Raw genomic sequence first — 23,853 nt, 5'->3', positions numbered from 1 at the left:
GGGCAACTAAGCCCACACACCACAACTGCTCAAGCCCATGCGCCTACAGCCTGTGCTCTGTCACAAGAGAATCCACTGCAGTCAGAAGCCGATGCACTGCAATAAAAAGGAGCTCCCACTCACTGGAACTAGAGAAAGCCCACACGCAGCAATGAAGACCCAGCACAACTAAAAATTTTTAAAATAGGCTTAGAAATTTTCATAATTTCCAAATTTGGAGATTCCTTTCAAAGAAAGAAGAGTCTTAAGAGGGTACGTTATCACGGAAAAAAATGGAAAATAGAAGAAGGACTTCATGGAGTGTGGACCCAGAAGTACAAGAAGCCAATACATTTTATGAATTATGTCATGATTTTACTCAAATAAGAAAATCCGAATACAAAGCAATGAGACTGAGGTAGCAAGTTACACGTAACAATCATTCTGGTGGTCACCGAATGGAGCTAATGTTGCTAAGAATTATGAAAATGAATGAATTATTCAAGGAATAGCTAGAACAGTATCTACTTGAAATAGCTCATAGCATATTGAGGGAGAAAGAGACAGACGTATTCTGTGTATAATAAAATGTATTCTGTGTATTAACAGATCTTTATTGTTACTTAAGCTAGTGGTACAGCCCAAAAAGAACAAGATAGAATGTTAAGAAAACCCTGAAAACAGTATTTTACTAGAGGAAAAAAACATGCAGTAAAGGCTTGTCATTTAAAAGGACTGAAATATAACGTGGCACAAGATTAGTGGTGTTTTTCTCATTCCATTCTCTAAGTAAAATATTAAAGGTTAACTGAAGCTCATCTTTGACCTCTCGTTCTGTAATCCTATGAAGAAAACTATTGTTTAAAACATATTTCTTTTTTTTTTTTTTTAATGGCATACCTTTCTAAGGATGTATTGCTTTTCTGCACCAACATCTTAAATAATTGAGCAACCTCTGGAGGCAGTCTTTGGAGCCTCTTTTTTTTTTTTTTTTTAATTTATTTATTTATTTTTTTTTTATTTCTAAAAAAGAATTTTATTAAAAAAGCACAAATGCAAAGAAATGAACAGAGGAAAATTTATGCGTCGAACCTGGACTGGTCACTTATGATAATATACATGCTACAATTCCATTCTCTCCATAAACATATTTCTTAGAATAGGAAAAAGACAAAAAGGTACATATATTGGGTTGGATTCCTGTGTTTTGTTCTCCTAGTGTAAAATCCCCTTTATTATTAGTAGTGTGTGCATTTCTTCAGGTTGTATGTTTAGAGACCTGGAAATCACGTGAACTACAATGAAGAAAGAAGTTTTTAAACTAACAAGTTCTTCTGTACACTGTGTTTTATCTCAGTATTGACATCTAAATGTGTTTTGCTATAAAGACACATATGTAACTACTGAAAATACAAAAATAGGTGTAAAAGTAAGAAACAATCATATAATTCAAACAATTTTTCAAAATAAGCTTGTCGTGATGCTGAAGCTCCAATACTTTGGCCACCTGATGTGAAGAGCTGACTCACTGGAAAAGACCCTGATGCTGGGAAGGATTGAAGGCAGGAAGAGAAGGGGACAACAGAGGATGAGATGGTTGGATGGCATCATGGACTCAACAGACATGAGTTTGAGTAAGCTCCGGGAGTTGGTGATGGACAGGGAGGCCTGGGATGCTGCAGCCCATGGGGTCACAGAGAGTTGGACGTGACTGAGTGACTAAACTGAACTGAACTGTGCAGAGATGTCATGCAAACTTCAGAATATTCTTTTCTTCACTGCATTATCAGATTAACATGGATCGGCCTCACCTGCACACTTCCTTCACTAACACTTGAATGCCTGGGAGATTTGTGAACTCCTAGGAGATTATCAAGACTCTCTACCTTGCAGGGAGCTGGATGAAACAACACATTTTATGGTCATAATATGCTTTATGAAATGAAATATTACCTTCGATTACTTTGTACACTTTCAATATGCTCTTTGTTCCTTTTAAGCATTGTACATCAAAGGAGATTCCTCTTTCTCAATTTCTGTAATGTTCACGCACAATGTCCCTGACATCGGGAGAAAATTTCTGGATATCAATTCAAGTAGCCTGTCCATCAACTGGTCAAAACTGCCACCTACTGGTCAGTCTTCAAAATCTATTTTTCAGTTCACCCAAGACTTGCTTTCCCATGGTAAGATCCCTTGCATCGAAACAGTGAAGATCAGTTGTAATACCAGACTTAGACTAAATTTTCTTTTTAAAAAACTTACCCCCTCTAGGGTGAATCAAAAATACCAAATTGCACAAACCTGCCAATAAAGTCGTCCCTCTTCCCAGCGTCTTTGTCCCAGGCAGTGATATCAATGATCCCGCCTCTTTCTTCATAGAGATGAAAATCAAATTGTTCCCTCCACTGAGGATTCAATGTTTTGGGCATAATCTGGAAAAACCAAAATGTAATTACTATCTCATCAGTATCAGTCTCAAAAAATGCAACTTGAGACATAAATCAAACTTTAGATACTACCAAGAAAAGCATGTGAGATTTGAATGAGAGCTTCCAGAAATGATGGACATTAGATGTCACTGTTTTTAGTGCATATGGTCTGAAAGAACCCGAAAGGACGTGTCCTAAAGACCAAGAGGCACCTTTTCCTCATCGTGAACAGCAGATGAGAGATAAGAATTATATAGAAAGGGCAAACAGTCTTTAAGTGAAGTAGCTCACTCAGATAACAGCACTTGTTTTACATAACCAGTTAATGCATGAAGATATAACTCAAAGTCTGTGATCTTATAGAAAAGGGAGATGAGGATTTCTAGAGTTTCTTCCCCCCCACTTCCATCTTACATAGAATTTGAACTGAATAGTGAAGAAAACAATGAAGTTCTGTAGGAGAGGGGAAATGTAAGTTTTCAGTGGCCAGGCAAGCTTTTACCTTAGAATGACAGCACTGATGTATCATCCCCATGTTATACATAGAGAAACCAAGACCTGAAGTTTAAGTGAGGCCACAGTCATTAAGTTTTAATAGCTAGATTATAACTCAAGTCTTTGATTAGAGTTCCAGATCTCTTTCCCCAAAGCACTATGCCAAAAATGCTTGTGAATTAATATGAGCGTGTGTGTGTGTGTGTGTGTAATCTCCATGCGGCATATACAAGAGGGATGTCTGAAGTGCAATTTTGTACCTTCAAGTATTTAGATAAGACACCTGGTGGAATTAATGAATAAAGTGACCCAATACTGATGTGTTTTAAAATTTCACTCCTCATTGGGCTGGACAACATTCATTTGTATTTGTTTCTCTATTCTTTCTTTATAGCAGGAGGGCAAGTAGTGGTCTTTTCTCTTTTTAATGTATGAGAGACAGATCTTCAGATGTAAAGACTTTGAAAGCAATGAAGTATGTTATGTGCAGAGGTAATGCAAATGAATCACAATTTTTAAAGTTCATAATCTGAAATTAATCTGCAATACATCATGGAAAGAAAGAGCAGAGAGAGACACGTGTCCATAGCTGGGTTTCATATTTCACACCTAAAGAGCAGAACTATAAAAATAAGTAATGTTTTAAGCCTATCAGAACATGGAAATAATGTTAATTGATAAAGGACAAAATGAAAGTGGTCATAGGTATCTATTTTGGGGAATCAGTACTTTCTTTAAAGTGTTATTATTAAGCCCAATGCAGAAAAAAAAGATGACACTGGATGGATACTATGATAATTCAAATGTCTCATAACTGGATTCAGATGAACTCCTGCAGTGTTTGAGGGAGTGGACTCCCTTGTTTGGCCCAAAAAAGCCTAGGTTTTCAGTTTATTAGGATTGTCTTCTCCATATGATTTCCTACAGGTCAGAGTAACGTCTTCCCCTTCAGTGGGGACACTCAACAAGGTGACCCATCAGCCTGCTGACAAATCACTCTGTGGTACTTCTAACTATCTACGATACTGACGAGAAGTCCCTGGGCCAAAAGGAACCTGGGGAGGCTGTTGATAAAAAGTTCACAGAAATTGTGCTGTGAAGGTGAAGATACCCAAAGGAGAATGTGATTTTTAATACAAGATGGATGTAATCAATTATCCCAAGCTATCAATGCATACTAGCTGGAGAAGACAATCATTCAAGAGGTTGTGTTTAGACATAACCCAGATAAATGTAACTGTCACATATAGACTACTATGACCTTTACTAATTATTACTACTTCTGTTAATAATATGATTATTTAATATGTTATTACTAATAATATGTGTTATTACACAATGTGTTTACTCTTCCCCTTCCTTCAGCTACTACAGTTGATTATTTATTGGGCAAAGCAATATTCTAAACCCTTTTCCTACTTGACACATAGTATTCCATCTTCTCAATAGCTTTATTGGGTAGGCATTGTTTTCATTCTCATTCTGACCGACGAGGAAATGGGAGTATGGAGAGGCAAAGTAACTTTGCTGGAGCGGCAGCAGGAACTTGGCCCTTTGATTTCTGAATAAAATTTTAAAACCTTGCAATCTTCATCAGTGTAAGTCGGTTTGAATGAAACGGTTCAGAGTCCTGCGTAAAGAATTTTATTCACGTCAAATGATGCGATTTGTGGTTTCTGTACTAGTGTCAGGCACAGCCAACACTCTCTGAGCATTTTATGCACCAGGCATTGACTTGGGCTTGCTCCAGCCTTTTTTTTTTTTTCCAAGAGATAGTTTCTGTGTGATAGATGAAGAAATTGAGACATAGAGGAACAGTTTACCAAAGGTCACATAGCACAAAAAGAAATGCAATACAATTGTTGATCCTGTTTCCTGACATAATGTTCAAAAGCAGTTCTGTAAAGCATTAAAAAGTGTCCAGTGTTTTCATGTCTCAAAGAGTGTGGCTATTAACCAACCACTGCCTTCCAAGCACTGACGGGAACACAAAAGAGGCAGGTCACCTTGCTCTTGTACTTTTGATGTCCAAGTCGGAACTTCACATAGGGGTCACTCAACCCATTGGAATCCATCGCCTTGAGGTCTCGCCCTTCAATCAATGTGATGCTGACAATTCCTCTCCAAAGGTGTGATTTTCTGTGTACGTCTGACAGACGTAAACTTTGAGTCTGAAACTTGTGGTGAAGGAAAACAGAATTAGCTTATTGTGCTTTAAACCGAAACACCACATTTGGCATGACCCTTTCCTCTGTTGCTATAGTTTTTCAAAAATAAAAAATAGGCAGTTACAGGTTTTTGAAATTAAAAATAATTAATAGATTATTAATTATTTAATAATTATATAATTAATATTGATGAAATGATCATCTCATAAATTTAAGGTTGCTGTGTAAAAGAGGTGTGTACTCAAAATAAAGTTTAGTTTTTCAACTCAGAATTACAAGCAGATGCTTGAAGACTATCGAAGAATATTTGCATGTATCAAATATGCTTGTGTTTAAATATGCATAAAAATATAAATATAAAAGGCCTCACCCACACTGTAATATGTAATTTTTAATTGGTAGCAGTTTTTTTCTGTCTCAGCTGCTTCAAAGTTTTTATTATTAAAAACTGTAATAAACACAGCTAGCAATTGTCAATAATGATTTTTTAAAATCTCTTTTTTCATCTTACGAAAGGATTTTACAGGTGGTTTTTAGTTCTAAGATTAGTTTTAAGTTCTATTCAAACAATTTAAAAGCTTTTTTATTTCTACAAGAGAAGATAACTGAGTTTCAGCTCACTAAAAAACTAAGATATCATAGAACAGAATAAATTCAATATTCTTCCTAAGATGTCTTGCTTATGCCTGAAACTTTTATTACAAAATTTTAAAATTACTTATGTGATTTATATTGGCAGGCATATGTTTCTGGGTTTATTGATCACTTTAGTATTTGAACATTTTCTTTAATAATTTTCAGTTGCTCAATTCTAAGACAATATTCAAATCAGTGGACAAATTCAAAATTTGTAAAAATCAGTAAGTCTAAAAATGGCCACATAATCTCTTTGAACTAAACAGCATATAAAACAAACCAGAAAAAGTAGCTAAAATATTAAAGACCTTTTCAATATGGATTCAAAACCAAAAGTCTCATAAAAATTGCTGTATTTTCATGTCGTTAAGCACATTTTCTTCACTTACAGTCATTTCATGAAGAAATTCAATGTTTCTTCCAATCTCAAACTACTACACTAAATTATGGATTATCTCTATTTCTGGCCTAATTCCTTCTACATTAAAGTTATAGTCTATTTTGTATAATTCCCCCTCCCACTCTGAATTCTTACTTTTTCCCTATACCATAGCAATGCCATAGCCATTTTTATCTATTATCAAAAGTCATGCATTTTAGGATGCTTATTAGGAAAATGAAAACTACATTCTTCAAAAGATAATACTTTTAATATTTGAACATTTCCATGGAGATCTTTCTAAATCACACTGTATATTTCCCCATCCTGGTGCCCAGTAAAGTCTGAACAATTCTGCTTGGTGGCTCTGCCTTACTAGTATCCATACAAGGCTTTGCCTACATATTCTTCACCTCCATGAGCCCAGGAGCAATGTCACCTGTGTTCTGAAGAGAAACCGAGGTTCCATGGAGCACCTGTACCTTCCACAGGACTCCATACCCCAGTTCAGTGAAGCCCCTCTGTTCCCATCTGATTTATCCATTGGGTTTCCACATTGAAACCAAGGATTTTGTTTGAACCAAGGATTTCTCAGATTAAAATAATTGTTCAGAATTCACTGCACCGAGTAACCTTCAAGTTTTCTTTTATTCTAAGATTTCATGCTACTTATTCTATATAATGCAGCAATTGATTTCAGTGTCTGTCTATTTCTCTATCTCTCTCTCTATTTCTGCTGTTGCTGAGACCACAGCAGACTTTAGAGAATCAAGTTGTCAACTCACGGACTGAAATTTTTGTTAAGGAGTATTAGCAGTAGCAAAGAAGGAAACAAACTTTTGGCAAGTAAGAAGAAACAATTATCTTAGCAAAGACCAAGCAGTTAAAAACTATTTATTTATATAGAGCTTTAGAATTTGAAAGTGTACATATATATATATATATATATATATACATTATATAATTTGGTTTCCACTAAGAGTCTATGAAGCAGAAAGGCAAATACTACTATTTTCATTTTACTGAAGAGGGATTTGAGGCTCAGGGTGGTTGGCCTAATAAATGATGGATATGTGACTAGAACCATTATTTCTGACCTTTATTTCTGAGTTTCTTCCAATATTTGTCATTAGGGCAGAGACTCTCCCCAAGGTTTAAAAGTAATCATGATATAGATTATTGTTACTAAATGGTGCTCTCTAGTAAAGGTGAGTTGATTCCATTTGAAACAACATTCCGGTCTACGCTCTCCTACATGGCTAATACGTGACAGCACCTTCTATTTCTCTGCCATATGAGCACATGTATTCATACTTACAATTTTCCAGCTTGCAGATGGATATTCTCAGGACATTTTCTACACACTCTAGCAGCACAAATCATACGCTGCAGTCATCAAATAACAGTTGGGTACAATCCAGGTTACAAAGCAACTCTGGTTAGCAATGCTAAGTTAGGTTCTTAAATGGTACTATGTCCGAAACACTTGCTCGCATGCTCCTCCTCCGAATCTTTTAAGATGCAAAGGAATGCTTTCCACAGAATTCATCATGCTTTCAGAGAAACAGAATGAACTTCATGGAGGCTCTACCTACTGCCGCTAGTCGTTAGCAAATGCGCTTCGATAACCTGGAGGAACATTCCCAAAATGACTTGAGAAGCGAAGGGGCAGAGGAGGGAGATACTTTCTTAACAAAAACAGGGCTAATGAATGTGCAAATTAAAGTGACCTGTATAAAAAGCTAAAAGAAAAACAAAGGGGGGAGGTCTAAAGACATCCTAACCTAATATCATTTTTAAAGTGATATTTTCAATACTTATTTTGTTAAATGGTTATTTTATAAATAGAGACTTTGTAATTTAGCTGTGATTTGACTAATTGCATAGTCATAAAGGGCTTCCCTCATAGCTCAGTCAGTAAAGAGTCTACCTGCAATGCAGGAGACCCGGATTTGATTCCTGGGTCAGGAAGATTTCCTGGAGCAGGAAATGGCAACCTACTCCAGTATCCTTGCCTGGAGAATCCCACGGACAAAGGAGCCTGGTGGGCTACAGTCCATTGGCTTGCAAGAGTTGGGCATGACTATGCGACTATGCACACAGTCATAAAACAGGTAAATATTTAGCCTATATTTGAATAATAGGAACTTGAAATAAAATTACAAGGTAAAGAGGGAAGATATAAACTTAGGCTTTGTTGTCGTTCAGTCCCTCAGTCATGTCTGACTCTTTGCAACCCCCATAGACTGCAGCACACCAGGCTTCCCTGTTCCTTCACCATCTCCTGGAGCTTGCTCAAACTCATGTCCATTGAGTCGGTGATGCCATCCAACCATATTGTCCTCTGTCATCCCCTTCTCCTCCTGCTTTCAATCTTTCCCAGCAACAGGGTCTTTTTCAATGAGTCATCTCTTTTCATCAGGTGGTCAAAGTATTGGAGCTTTAGCATTAGTCCTTCCAAAGAATATTCAGTATTGATTTCCTTTAGGGTTGACTGGTGTGATCTCCTTACAGTCCAAGGGACTCTCACGAGTCTTCTCCAACACCATAGTTCAAAAGCATCAATTCTTTGGCACTCAGCCTTCTTTATGGTCCAATTTTCACATGCATACATGACTACTGGAAAAACCATGGCTTTGACTACACAGAACTTTGTTGGCATGTATTACAATGTCTCTGCTTTTTAATACGCTGTCTAGGTTTGTCATTGCTTTTCTTACAAGGAGCAAGTGTCTTTAAATTTCATGGCTGCATTCACCATCTGTAGTGATTTTGGAGCCCAAGAAAACAAAGTTTGTCACTGTTTCCATTATTTCTGCATCTATTTGCCATAAAGTGATGGAACTGGATGTCATGATCTTATTTTTTGAATGCTGAGCTTTAAGCCAGCTTTTTCACTCTTCTCTTTCACCTTCATCAAGAGGCTCTTTAGTTCTTCTTCACTTTCTGCCATAAAGTGAAAATGAAGTCTCTCAGTCATGTCCAATTCTTTGCGACTCCATGGATTGTAGCCTACCAGGCTTCTCTGTCCATGGGATTTTTCAGGCAAGAGTACTGGAATGGGTTGCCATTTCCTTCTCCAGGGGATCTTCCTGACCCAGGGATCGAACCCAGGTCTCCTGTATTGCGGGCAGACGCTTTTCCCTCTGAGCCACCAGGGAAACCCTTCTGCCATTAGGGTGGTGTCATCTGCATATCTGAGGTTATTGATATTTCTCCTGGCAATCTTGATTCCAGCTTGTGCTTCATCTAGCCTGGCATTTCTCATGATGTACTCTGCATATAAGTTAAATAAGCAGGGTGACAATATACAGCCTTGACATACTCCTTTCCTTGATGTCCTCCTTTACCAATACCAAACCAGTCCATTGTTCCATGTCCAGTTCTAACTGTCGCTTCTTGACCTGCGTACAGGTTTTTCAGGAGGCAGGTAAGATGATCTGGTATACCCACCTCTTTAAGAATTTAAACATAGGCTACTAGTAGGAAAAGCGACAAGGGCTTAGCACAAATGTCTACTTGCGTATTCCTAGCAATCTCTGACTATGTGACTTGGGCACGTTCTTCCCTCTCTGGACCTCGGTTTTCTTACCTATGGATTCTAGACTGTACACTAGGCCCTGATGCACTAAGAGCATTATTCTCTGTGTGTCTGATGGGGGTGGTCAGGGGCCTGAATGTTAAAAAGTACATTCCATAAACAAAGATTTTATCCACTTAAGATAGTTGTTACTTTTTTTGACTTTTTACATCAAAGTTTCAGGGGAACTTTGTTCATTGGGGAACAAGTGGAAAGCTACAACTAAAACAAGCAAAATTTAAAACGCAGTAGCTTTAACACTCCCCGTGGTAGCTTCTGAATCATTTCCTTCTCTGTTTTAAGCTTCCTTCTTCCACACAGCAAAGTTCTCCAAGTGTGGTCCACAGACCAATGGCGTCAGTGTCACCCAGGAACTTGTTAGAAAATCAGATCCCTTAGTTCTATCCCAGAACAATGGAACCATCAGCTCTGGGGGTGGGGCCCACTGCTCCTGTGTAACCAGTCCTCCCTGGAGGGGGTTCTGATGCACACTGAAGTGTGAGAATAGTTCCCTCCCATTTTAAAAGTTCTGAGGTACATGTGCCCTGGGATTCTCCTATGTTCTAACAACACTATTAATTACTATAATTGCAGACATCCATTCTCTGGCATGGATGCTATAAATGCTAATTAAAGTCCTTCTTTAGTCCTGCTTCTAAATTTACTGATTAGGAAAGCACATGGGTCTGGATATTTGGAGCATTTAAAGAGGAAAGTAGGAGGTTCCTGAGAAATCATATGGTTCATTTATTATTTCCTTTGCTAATGATTTTTCTAATAGGATAGATCTAAATAATACATATTAACTGAATGACTGATAACCAGTCAACCAAAAATTACTCATTGAGCACCTAAAGGACAAGGAATGTTAAATACATCTAAGAAACCTCTCAGTAAAACCAACATGTTACAGTGGGTCCTTATCATTTAAGATAATGTTTTCAACTACATCCTTATTGAAACAGGACTCTATTAGAGGGGGGAAAGCAAAAAGGAAGGAAGAATAAAAGGAAAACCAGCCCAGCATCGAAGCAAAGAAAGCAGTAATTCCCAAGTCTTTGTGGGCAATTTGCTGAAATCACCAAGCCTGATCCTCCTGGATGGGATTCAGTTCTCTTGGGCAGCGCTTCATGTGATTCTTCTACATATGCACCATGTGATTCTCCTGTACACTGAAGTTGGAGATCCATTCTTATAAGGAATATCCATCCAAGTTCATATTTAATAAAGAATGTCAAGATACCAGGTGACAATGTAAATTTCAAAGTCTGAAGTAATTAGTCAATGACACGTAAGTAAGATTTTAGAATTAGCGAGCTGGCATTTAAACAGAATATTAGTTTATGTACATTATGCCTTAAAAATGAATTCAAGATTTCAATCCCTTTTTCATACACATAAAAGATGTTAGGATAGGGGACGGTTTTCAGCAGAGTAAGTCAGCCATGAGAGTTCACAGCTCATGCAAGCTCAGAAGAAAAAAAAAATAAACAAACTGGTTGAACTTACTTGTGCATTTTGGTAATGAGCATTCTAAAGCTCTGCTCTGCAGAAGCCCAGGACAGGAAGAGCAGGCCTGCTGCATGTCTGGATGGAAATGAACGATCAGAGCCATAGGGGAAATCTTTGGGCAACTCTCAACACCTCATGTCAATCAGAGTTTAGCATCACTCCAGCAAAAAATTATTTGAAAGAAATATGTATTTGCATCTCAAGTCACTGTCAGAAAATGTCTCCTAGCACAATGAAGACAAATGCCAGGGCAATGATAGTTTCCAGCCACCATTTTCTTTAGTAACATAACGCTGTAATGGTCAAGGAAATAAAGGACAGATTATATGGTGATAGATCCCGCTTGAGTGGTTTCAGGGTTTTGTTAACAGGTATAGCAGAGAAGCTGATCGCCAAAGAATTGATGCTTTTGAACTGTGGTGCTGGAGAAGACTCTTGAGAGTCCCTTGGACTGCAAGGAGATCCAACCAGTCTAAAGGAGATCAATCCTGGGTGTTCATTGGAAGGACTGATGCTAAAGCTGAAACTCCAATACTTTGGCCACCTCATGCGACGAGTTGACTCACTGGAAAAGAGTCTGATGCTGGGAAGGATTGGGGGTGGGAGGAGACGGGGATGACAGAGAATGAGATGGCTGGATGGCATCACCGACTCGATGGACATGAGTTTGAGTGAACTCCAGGAGTTGGTGATGGACAGGGAGGCCTGGCGTGCTGTGATTCATGGGGTCTCCAAGAGTCGGACTGGAGAAGGAAATGGCAACCCACTCCAGTGTTCTTGCCTGGAGAATCCCAGGGACGGGGGACCCTGGTGGGTTTCCGTCTATGGGGTCACAGAGAGTCGGACACGACTGAAGTGACTTAGCAGCAGTAGCAGCAGCAAAGAGTCAGACACGACTGAGCGACTGAACTGAACTGAATAGCAGAGAAAAGAAGTAGAGCAGGAGAAATCATAGAAAAAATAATTTCCCCAAGTCTGTTGCCCTCAAACTTTTGGAGACTATTTCCAGTGTCAAAATGGTGATAAAGTTCCACGAGAATAAATGTTGCATGGATAGTCAATAACTATGATTATAGTAACTGCATCCCATGTGTAAATCTCTTTTAACATTTAAAGAGATATTTCTAAAGTAACAGAAATTTTGCCCCACGAACACTTATCTTTGCTGTCTTTGCTACTAAAAAAAACAAACCCAAATTTCCTTTCACTACCAAGACCAATTCCAACAAGAGGTAGATAAAAAAGATAGAGCTGAACAAGAAAAAATGGAAAGAAATTATCATGGCAGAGCTAAAAGTTTCTATTAAATGAATTCTAGAGCAGCTGCACAGTGTCATGATGAGAGTCATCAGCTTTACTAATATCAACAAGGAGGACTGAATTAGGTTAGTTCACACAAAGAAATCAAGATGTACTGAGCAGCTATTAAGTGCTGGAGTTTTCACAATCTAGTATTTTTCATGACAAGTATTTTTAAGACACAGAAACTGAGGAACAGAGAAGATAAATACCCTGCTGCTGCTGCTGCTAAGTCGCTTCAGTCGTGTCTGACTCCGTGTGACCCCATAGACGGCAGCCCACCAGGCTCCCCCGTCCCTGGGATTCTCCAGGCAAGAACACTGGAGTGGGTTGCCATTTCCTTCTCCAGGGGATTTTCCTGCACAAATTCAACTAACCTATGCTCAGGGCTGTCACTTATCAAAGAGTAAGCTAGGACTCACAAAAGGCACTACATTTTTTTTTAAATGCTACTGCTGCTGCTAAGTAACTTCAGTCGTGTCTGACTCTGTGCGACCCCATAGACGGCAGCCCACCAGGCTCCCCCGTCCCTGGGATTCTCCAGGCAAGAACACTGGAGTGGGTTGCCATTTCCTTCTCCAATGTGTGAAAGTGAAAAGTGAAAGTGAAGTCGCTCAGTTGTGTCCGACTCTTTGCGACCCCATGGACTGTAGCCTACCAGGCTCCTCCGTCCATGGGATTTTCCAGGCGAGAGTACTGCAGTGGGTCACCATAGACTTCTCTGGATAAATACTCTGCTGCTACTGCTGCTAAGTCGCTTCAGTCGTGTCCGACTCTGTGCGACCCCATACACGGCAGCCCACCAGGCTCCGCCGTCCTTGGGATTCTCCAGGCAAGAACACTGGAGTGGGTTGCCATTTCCAAATACTCTACCTAATGCCAAATGACTAAAGATTAGCAAAACAGAGATTTTAATTTGGAATTGCTGATAATTAATTTTTTATTTTTCCCACTACATCTCAATTTTTGGAAATAGTCTAATAAATTCAACTCAAAAAGTGCATTTAATTTATATAGGATTTGTTGAAACACTTTGACATATTTAGATGAAATACATCCTTGGATATAGGTTATTAAGAAGGGCTAATTAAGGGCTTAAATAAAGAAAAAAATTTCAAAAGGTGATACCTCTAGCATATACTGTGAAGCAAAAGCAGTTGAGAGTTAGCTGCACCCCATCACAAACTACATTCTCATTAAAAAGGTGGTGAAGTTGTAGAGTTTTGCATATAAATTAATACTATCTCTAAATTCCAGTTTTCATGAATAAGGTTTACTAAATCTGTTCCTTAAAATTTGGATCACTAATAATAAATTCCTATTATTCTAGATCCTGATTAAAACAGAGAACCAAACCAAAAAAGTCTATTTAGACTTAACATGTGGCTAAAGGGACACTCAGTCGTACCAATCTTCTCCCTGTTGTGTGCAAATAATCCTTGGCTTTTGTTATCCTGGATTTTTTTTTTCAACCTGTGTGAAACCTAATCCTTCTAAATGAGACCCAGACACTATGAAACTGGAGTGAAAGACATAGCCTGTGTCTTTACAATGGTTGTGTGTGGAGACAGCCCTTGCCTCTATTTTCAGCACAGAGGTACACATGCCTTTATTTAATCAAATGATCCACAAGACACTACAAAGAAGAGATAATGACAGCCTGGAATGACTGTTTTGTGCTGCAAAGCTTGGAGCGTGGAGCAATTATGAGCTCACCCCAGGCACAGGCATTTTCTATCTTTCCCTTTTCCTGCTGAGTTTATTCCAGTGAATTGCACCTGGATGATGAAGTCCAACAAGTAGATTTGTTCTACGGTCCATCCACCCTCTCAAAGCAGGATTGCCTTTACAGAAAACCCTCCCAGCGCTTTGTCCATTCTAGTCTGAAGTGTTTCATCTAATAATAAAGCTTCGATCCCTCTTTTTCTTAGAAGATGATTCACTGGTGCTATAATCCTTAGAGAGATTCTTCAGGTTTTTATCCCTAAACTTTCTTTCCTATGTCTATTGCTTCTTGATTCAATTATTGTTGTCAGGAAGGTATTTCTGTTTACTTCAGATGTTTTAACTACCCTCTCTAAACTGTGGCCCACAAAAATGATCTTAAACTTTTACTATATTTGCTCAAAATATATACAAATAGAAAAGCATCATATAAGTTGTAACCTTGCAGGTTTGCTAAAGTAATCTGTAAATTTCTTTCAGTGGTATGGGAAAGAAATAACGAGTCTTGTATTTGATTTAGAGAGACATTTTTTTGAGGTTTTTAACTAAAAGTTCATTTTTTTCCTGAGGGCCTTATTATCATACCTATTGATAGAAATAATACCTGAACTTCTCCTGGGTATGTCATATATTGAGTTGCTCAGGATGTAAGCACTTTTACACAGGATCACATTCTTGTTTTACAAAGCAAATACCTCAATACCTCTTCTCTTTCGTCTGCAGGGTCTTCCTTCAACCAAACTTTTGTTAAAGTAGCGCTCTGACTAATTCCGAATTGTTCTATATTCTATGCATTTTTTTTACTCATTTCATATTATGATCCATTTCTCCATTTTTTATATGAGGCATTTTGGCATAGCCCAGCCTTCTCCATTTAAACAATATTAAAATCTCTCTCTAATTCACTGTAATACTCTCATAAGATGGATTGTTCAACTAGCTCTCAGTCATCAGAATCTAAATGTCTCGTCAGTGGAAATAACTGGGAAGAAACTTAAATGTACTAAATATTTGAAAGAACTTCACTGAATCACCATCCTTTAATGGGAAGTTAAATGTCTTTAATGAAATCCTGACTTAGAGCAATCCAATTGGTTTCACATATTTTTATTCCTTTCATGAGAAACATGGTAATTGCCACACCCATTGCTTAATGTTTTGGGTGCTCAGACACCATGTTTTGATAAATTATAAATGACATGCTTTTGGAAAAATTAGAATATCCCCGCATGACTTCACTCTTTTCTCTCCATTATTCTGCTCTCAAGGAAATGAAGACACAGCAAGCAGCTATGACATTGCTGAGCTAGTTCTCTCCAGGATTCAGCTTCACGCAGTGTAATTCAGGGACCATCTCCTGGACAAAGTATTAATCCTTACATAATAAATAAGGTGACAATGTTTTTCATATCACTTTCTTTTTAACTCCCAAAGCACACATACACTGTTCATATAAGATTTTTATCAGAGCTGTTTAGGATTCCTGCGTGTCTGAAAATGTTATGGAAAACCTCTTTGTATACACATCTCTTCCAAAAGTTCATCAGGATACAAACATTGCTTGCACAAAGAGCAATGAGGTCAGTTATGAGTGACCTTTGAATGAGAATATGAAAGATCACACTCACTCCAAGCAGACTTGGTCACTGATTTTGTAAAATGGAACCTCAAACACAGCAACATCATAACCCTCAAACACACCCATCCCTTAGTGGATCAAGGATCTGCACAGAAGAAGGGTCACGTAATGCAAGAAGAATGTGAAAGGTTGTCGATGGAGATTAACTAAGATTAACTATTTATGTGCTGAATCTCTATTCATCAGCCTCAGAAGAACTCTGCTGCTTTAAGTCCTCACCAAAACATGTATTTCTCTGACATTCAGAAGGAGAGAAATATTTGTCCTGATCATACCATTTAGGCACTTCAGGGCAATGGCACCATGTCTCTGGGCCTTAGTTGGCTCACTGGTAACATAAATGACCCCTAAAGGTTCTGCTTTTATGACTCCATTTGTTTGTAGCTCAGTATATGCTCAGAAAAAAGACAGTAGATCACTGTACTGCAGATATAAAAAAGTTATCTTTTAAATTTGCATATTTGATATTCTAAAACAAGACAGACTAAGAGGTGAAAAAGGTTAATGAAGAATACTTAAAGATGGATACAACCAAATGGAAAGTACTGATAAGTAGAAGGCGAATTTGGAAGCAGAAAGTGAAAACAAGATGTGGAGAAAGTCATTTGGAAGGGAAACCCAGAGAAAGCAGTGCTTACAGAGTGGGTCCTGGTGCAAGTCTTCCTAATGATCATTCTGTACATCTGCTGCAGACAGAACAAACACTGAACACCTCTGAATTCTGTTTTCTTGGCAAAGGTGTATACTGTATGAATTCACCATAATTGTGGGTCTTAGGAAAACGGAGAAGAAAATTTTGCCGAAAGCTATTTTCCATTTAAGGTAATGGGGTAATTCTAAAAACAGTCACTCTGTGTCTTCATGGATAAAGTATGAACATAAAAGAGGAAACATTATTATTTTGCCAGAAATACAGAATAACATCAGTGAAGGCAGCCATCAGTAGACTGAAAGGAAACGAAGAAGCTATAATAATTAAAATAAGCTCATGTAAATACAAGACTGAAAAAAGAAGTGTGTGGGGAGGAGGAAGAAGATAAACAGGTATTGGTTTTATTTGTTGATTGGTCAAGTCACTGCATAACTTAATCTAGGACCTGCCCATCTGCTTCACAGAGACACTGCAACAAATCTTAAAACTCTAAAAGGAGAAATGCAGCTTTCAGTCACGAGCAGGTTTAAGAACCAAGAAAAGAAAATGGCAAAGGCCTGCAAGAGTAGCATTTTCATTGCAATGTCTATTGCTAGGTAATCACGTACCAAGTAAGAATTTTCCAAGAAAGAGGGAAACTCTTGAAGGCAAAGCTGTAAGTGCATTAGTAATAAGCCGTGCCTTGCACAATACAGAATTATAACAGAGAAAAAGGATGACAGAGCTCCTTATGTTTAAGTCATGAAAGCGTAAATAACGTAAAATGGCAACAGCATTTAAAAAAATTCTTTGTGGAATTTTTTGTTAATTTAAATCAAAAGCAGAGTTGCTGTTTTCTAATTCATAGGGTTTTCTTTCCAAAGAAAGAACACTCATTAAGATGGAAGATTTTTTAAGAAGGGGAAAAGCATCTTTATTGACTCTCTAGACAATGCCGCATATTCCTGAAAGATCTGTGGGCCTCTAATTGTTAAGATTTTGGGATAAATCTGGGCCCCCATTGACTTCAAAGCAATATGTTAAATATATGAAGCGCTTAGTTTTTACAAGTGAAGAATAAAAGAGTCACCTAAATGACAGAATAAGAGTTAATAAAAAAGTCAAATGAATACATCTCTCTTTAAATAGTCTATTTTAAAAAGTGAATATCTTAATTCACATTGAACTTCCAAATTACTATAATCAGAACCAAAAGTCAAGAATACTAATATAAAGGATTTAGACGTTACCCTCCAAAAGAAAGACTTCACAGAGAAATAAGATCCAAGCACTTCGTTTTCTGAGAGTTCCTAAAAATAAACAAATATTTAGCTAAATTTTGAGGTGTTTTGAGCATATTTGATTAACTCATCAAAATTCAGACAGGTAAAAACCTTAAAATGATATATCCTAAAGACACTCTGGATGTTTACAAACTATAAGCTTTCCTCTTTTGAATAAATCACTTTTAAAAATTTTAATTAAACTGTCTTGCTCTTATGTAATTCAATGGAAGTAAAGCTTAGAAAGGACTATTTTTGTAATTTTAAAAGAATTTACTTACCTCTTTATTAGTAGTTTATTAATGTATCTGAGTCTAACATTTTATTTTAGAAAGTAGAACTGTTTAAACATATTTTAAAATTCAGAAATAAATCCAATACTATCTGTTCCTTTTAACAAGATAATTTAATGTCACAAACCATCAAAGCATTTTAAAATAACAACAGCACAAATCTTATTTATAAACATGTACCTAGTCAAATTTGTCTTAATTCCTTACTATAATTTTCATACTTTTACAATATAACATTTAGTATATATAATATAAATTACTTAGTTAATTGGAAGTTCCCTAAAATGATTTTAAAAATAAATGAATACTAAGAAAGATGGATATTTAGCTGGAAACAAAGCAACCGATTCATATTGGAGATTTTATTGCTGAATTATCAGACTTTTACAAAGTGAAACCAATTTTGACTTTAGGAAAATCAAGAACACAATTCCTCACTTTTAAAGAGAACATCTAAATTGCATGCATCCTTTAAACTTTGATGATTAGCATCCTGTCTCTGGGTGACAGTTATAGTGAAATTATGGGAAACTGATGACAGTTATGGAAAAGCATCAACCTTTGACACCGACGTAGAGAAAGCAGTTTTGTAATTTATTTGATTATTCCACAATTTTATGTTAGCATGATTACCTAAGATGGTAGGGTCCAAGACCTCACATGATACATGATTATGCATAGAAGGTGCTCAATAAATATTTGATCGACTGTCAGTCACTTGGAATTCCATTTGCTTAAGGATTCCTTTCAAAGTGATCCTCCCAAGAAATCATGTCAGAAAGCAATAATGAACTAACATACTTTAAGGTGTGCAGAAATTTGAATAATTTATGTTTAACTAGAATTAGATCAGAGATCATCTATGCACTTTACCCGTGCTTTTTACATGAAATCTATTTCTTAATGAAACCAATTACATTCCCCTAAGTTACTTGTACCTGGTTTGGTCAGGTAGCATAGTAATTGAGAGGTCATCAGGAAATAGTCTTGAGTTTAAGACATGGTTTGACCATCACTACAGAGTTAAAAATTATTTACATTTATTACACTGGTTCTCAACTGCCACATTTAGCACACTGTCATATCAGTTTCTAGAAATGTCCTTACAAAATACACTTACAGTTGAACATTGGAGCACAAACCTTAGATGAGATGACTGAAGTCTTCTTTGATGCTATACTATTCTTTAACTCAAAAAAATCCTCATTGCAGCTTCTGGAAAAGAAGCATATTTTCCTAATCTACTGCCATTTCTTTTTTTCCCTTGATTCCCAACTCTCTTTTAATTAAGCAGCACGCTAAACAAAATGTGGATAAATTTTAAAATATCATATTAAAGAAATTATTTCTTAAAGCTCCTAACAAAAATCATTTCTCCAGAGTCAATAACAAGTTATTCAGCTAACACTGAGTTTTTTCTTAATGCAAAATGTGTTGCTGCTGCTACTGCTGCTGCTAAGTCGCTTCAGTCGTGTCGATTCTGTGCAACCCCACAGATGGCAGCCCACCAGGCTCCCCCGTCCCTGGGATTCTCCAGGCAAGAACACTGGAGTGGGTTGCCATTTACTTCTCCAATGCATGAAAGTGAAAAGTGAAAGTGAAGTCACTCAGTCGTATCCGACTCAGCGACCCCATGGATTGCAACCTACCAGGCTCCTCCATCCATGGGATTTTCCAGGCAAGAGTATTGGGGTGGGGTGCCATTGCCTTCTCTGGCAAAATGTGTTAAGGTGACAAATCAACGTGAAAGTCTTGGCTCTAGACTTAACAGTCACAGCAACTAAGACAACCATTTAGCACTTAAAAATCTTGTTACTTCATTTGAAGTTTAGGTGGTCTTGTGTGAGTCACTCAGTCGTGTCCGACTCTGTGATCCCATTGCTGTGGCCCACCAGGCTCCTCTGTCCATAGGATTCTCCAGGCAAGAATGCTGGAGTGAGTAACCATTCTCTTCTTCAGGGGATCTTCCCTAAACAGAGATCAAACCTGGGTCTTTCTTCCGCATTGCACGCAGATTCTTTACCATCTGAGCCACCAGGGAAGCCCTTAGGCAGATTTTTACCAGCTGAACCACAAGGGAAGCCCAAGTATACTGGAGTGGGTAGGCTATCCTTTCTCCAGTGGATCTTCCCAACCCAGGAATCGAACCAGGGTCTCCTGAAATGCAGGCAGATTCTTTATCAACTGAGCTATGAGGGAAGCCTAAGTGGTCTAAGGTGACCTAATACTGAAACTGCACCTATTCCTACTCTCTGTTCTTCCCCAGATGAACATCAGGGAGAATGACCTAATTATGTGATTAGTATGCAAAGAGCAAAATGAGATTGATGAGTTGGTGGGGGTAGGGAGGGATTTTTATGGTTGAGAACTTAGGTTTCTCTGTTAAAATTTGAGAACCAAAATACTCATCACATTTGGATCCACTGAAGTCCCCGGGCTGTGCTTTTTATGTCATGTTTAATTACTTCTGTCATTATTAACCAACTAAAATTTATCTTTGATTTTACAACCTACATTCTCATGTAAATTTAGGTCTTTATTTCAAATAAAACAAGTTAATTTTCCTGTGGACCCTTATGCCACTTATAGCTCTGACGAATATAAAATTCAAGGTAGATTAGCCAAGACCTTCTTTTCACTAGAATTTCTACTACTAATAATAATAACAAAAAACAATAATAATGAAACACCTGTTTTATGATAATAAACAGAAAGTGGTGATTTTATCGTGGAGGGCAAGAAAAGTGGAACAAACTCATTATGAATTCCAGAGAAGACTTGTCTTAAGTCTTAATTATAGATATTTAGCCACTCCAGTACTCTTGCCTAGAAAATCCCATGGACGGAGGAGCCTGGTAGGCTGCAGTCCATGGGGTCGCTACGAGTCAGACATGACTGAGCGACTTCACTTTCCCTTTTCACTTTCACACATTGGAGAAGGAAATGGCAATCCACTCCAGTGTTCTTGCCTGGAGAATCCCAGGGACGGGGGAGCCTGATGGGCTGCGGTCTATGGGGTCACACAGAGTCGGACACGACTGAAGTGACTTAGCAGCAGCAGCAGCAGCAGCTACACTTCAGTCTCTGCCAAGACAAGACTTTGGTATGTGAAGGAAAGTGGCACTTTAAAAATGCTAAAATTATAAAATAACAACAAAAGGAAACAGAACAAAAACCATGGGTGTCAAGCAGATAAAAGGAAAATTATTGAAGTTATTCTGAATGATGAACTGTTGAACTATCTCTGTTGAGACATTGGTAATATCTTTTTAAAATCTACTTTTTATTGCCTCCAAAAAACCCAGTGCACACTAAGAAAGTTTCTCCTCAAAGATAAAAAATTCTACTATTAATCTAAAAGTTAATGAGATTTTAATTTAAACAATCTAGAAGATGGATTCTTTTTCTCAGAGAAATAAAACTAAATGCTCAATTTTTCCCCAACAAATGAATATGATGATATGCTTCATATTAACATGTGAACTATTTATATGTATTATTGTTTAATAGTAATATATTTATATGTATACAAGTATACATAAATACAATATTTCTATTTATTTCTATATAAAGTAATTCATAGAAAGATTTAATGACTTTGCCATTGGACAAGCAAGAATAGCCACTGAACTCATTAAATGTGATATCTTTTATTGGCCTTAAGTTGTAGAGGCCTTTAAACACATTGCATGTTATTTTAGTTCAATGATTCTATGATACTCAAAACATTCACAGTAGATTGGAAGTTTTGAAGTATGAGATTCCGATATAAAAGTCAAGTAGGGTAGTACTATTATTACACAGCATGTTTTTATAGGTGCAGAATTTCCTCTTACCTCCTTGCCGACTTCCTTGGGCATTTAAGAGGTAAAAAATGAATAAGTGCATAAGTAAATAATTTTCATAGACTTTCCTATCACACTGCAATCTAGTTACCAAAGCTGTGACTCTCAGATGCCTCCATCAAGTTGACTAAGCCTATGGACATGTCAGTGAACACAGGAATCTGAAGTAAGTAGAAGCGCACACTGAAACACTATTTTCTTGGTTCCTCAAATAGATGTTCATATCATTTATACTCATTAAACGTAAATATAATCCCTCTGCAATGCCCATTATCCTTTTAAATATTGTTGAAGGGAAAGAGGCAATGTCAGCTTCCCAGAGGACCTACTCTGTAGCTGAAGCCTGGCCCTGCTTTGTCTTTTATTCTTTTTAGAAATTTTACCTGGAGTCTTTCTCATACTTGTGTGTGTGTATATACAGACACATATGTATATCTAACATATACATATATATATATATAAAAATACATGCATTGTCAACCAGTCCTTAAAAAATTATGATTTAATTTCATTGTAGACATTTGGGGGGCTTTAAAACCAATAAATCTCCTCCCAGTCACATTCCACACACACACACATCTGTATCTAACATATACATGTTGATGATATACATTATATGTACATACATATGAATCTTTGAATTAAAAGGCCATGTAATCTGTGAATGAAACTTCATCATCCTGGAGCCAAGCTATGTCAGTTCCCTCTCTCTGATCAGTCCAGAAAGCTCACTCAGTAGCACACATTAGCAATGTGAAAGCCAATCTATGATCCCACAACCAAACATCTTAGAGCTATCACACAGGCGTCATGGAATCCACTTTTTCCTTAAGATTACATTTTGGCATTTCACTTTGTGCCAGCTCATCCAGATTCTCCCCAAAGGACTCCCAACATTTTAAAAATTCAACGTGAGGGGTCAAATAAATGTAATGCTCTTGTTACGGCAAATCCCTGTAGTTATGAATTACAATACATAAAAATGTATGATATTTTATACCCCTGGGAAAACACTGTCAGAAAAAGCAAGAAAAAAAAAATCTCAATATAAAATTTAATTACAGCTCCATGTATTTTGAGGAGATAATCCAATATTTACTGGCATTATGATATCTCTATTTTAAATAAACTTATTATGAATTTTAGGAGTATAATTAATTCAGGTAAAAATACAGTCCTTTATAATACAAATGTTCATGCAATTTGCCCTTTGTTTATTGCTGTATTGCAGACTCTTAGAAGTCTTAATTATGAGGCTGACTTTATAGAACTTCCAAATAAGAAAAATTTGGGAGTACAGATAGTAGAAAAGTAAGAACTTTTAAAAAAAATTTATATTTCCTTCAAAAACATGTCAGCATTTAATTTTTTTCAAAGACATATACATAATCATTAGAAATGAGACACCAAAGAAAAGCCATTTTGGTCATTCATAGTTGAGAAAGTAGAAAACCATTAAAGTTTTCATTTTGGCAACTTTTTAAAGATCACCGTCTATTTATTATCAGGATATGAGGTCTTTATAAAAAGGACATGGTAATTGTTAAATAATGACTTTTTTCCCCACCATGTCTGACTGACTGTGTGAGATACTTAAAAATGTGTTAATCTGTTTCTCTACCATTTCTTAAATTAAAGCACTTAGAGGTTTTCACTGATGCATTTTTAATGTGTCATCCAAGGTGTCAGGTTTAACTATGCCCTGCAGACTTACAGAGTTGAAAGTGTTCTCTAGTTTAAATTAACAATATCCTTGCCAAAAGTCTTATTATAAATTGCCTCATTCAGCCAGTGAATAAAGTGTTTTATAGTTCATTAAAATTATGCTAAGTGATTAAAATAAAATCTTTATAAAAAAGATATTACTAAAAAATAAGCTATCAAGTAACAGAAGATATGCTAATGAGACATCATCACATAGTCATATTATTCAAAAGATGAACTCTTCTTAAAACAA

The 23,853-nt window shown here is 37.0% G+C and overlaps 1 protein-coding gene across 14 annotated transcripts in view; it reads right to left on the bottom strand.

The window, feature by feature from the left end:
• Positions 1–23,853, bottom strand: part of MCTP1 (multiple C2 and transmembrane domain containing 1) — a 384,882-nt gene that overhangs the window by 213,641 nt on the left and 147,388 nt on the right. For 11 of the 14 annotated variants that reach the window (XR_008686400.2, XM_055429387.2, XM_055429393.2 and 8 more), the window contains 3 exons: positions 17,726–17,785; positions 4,913–5,083; positions 2,284–2,414 (listed from right to left, as the gene is read on the bottom strand). Coding sequence is in view for 13 of the 14 variants with exons in the window: in XM_055429387.2 (XP_055285362.1) it covers positions 2,284–2,414; positions 4,913–5,083; positions 17,726–17,785 (362 nt within the window). In the remaining variant the exon portion in view is untranslated. The remainder of the gene's footprint in view (positions 1–2,283; positions 2,415–4,912; positions 5,084–17,725; positions 17,786–23,853) is intronic. The other 3 variants (XM_055429389.2, XM_055429391.2, XM_088838466.1) reach the window with 1 other exon arrangement.

This window comes from Moschus berezovskii, chromosome 8 (genome assembly GCF_049115385.1).
Source record: "Moschus berezovskii isolate FMDL1 chromosome 8, NW_MosBer_1.0, whole genome shotgun sequence".
Lineage (NCBI taxonomy): Eukaryota > Metazoa > Chordata > Mammalia > Artiodactyla > Moschidae > Moschus > Moschus berezovskii.
Note: the sequence above shows the minus strand (reverse complement) of the source record. Positions and strands in the feature narration are given on the sequence as shown.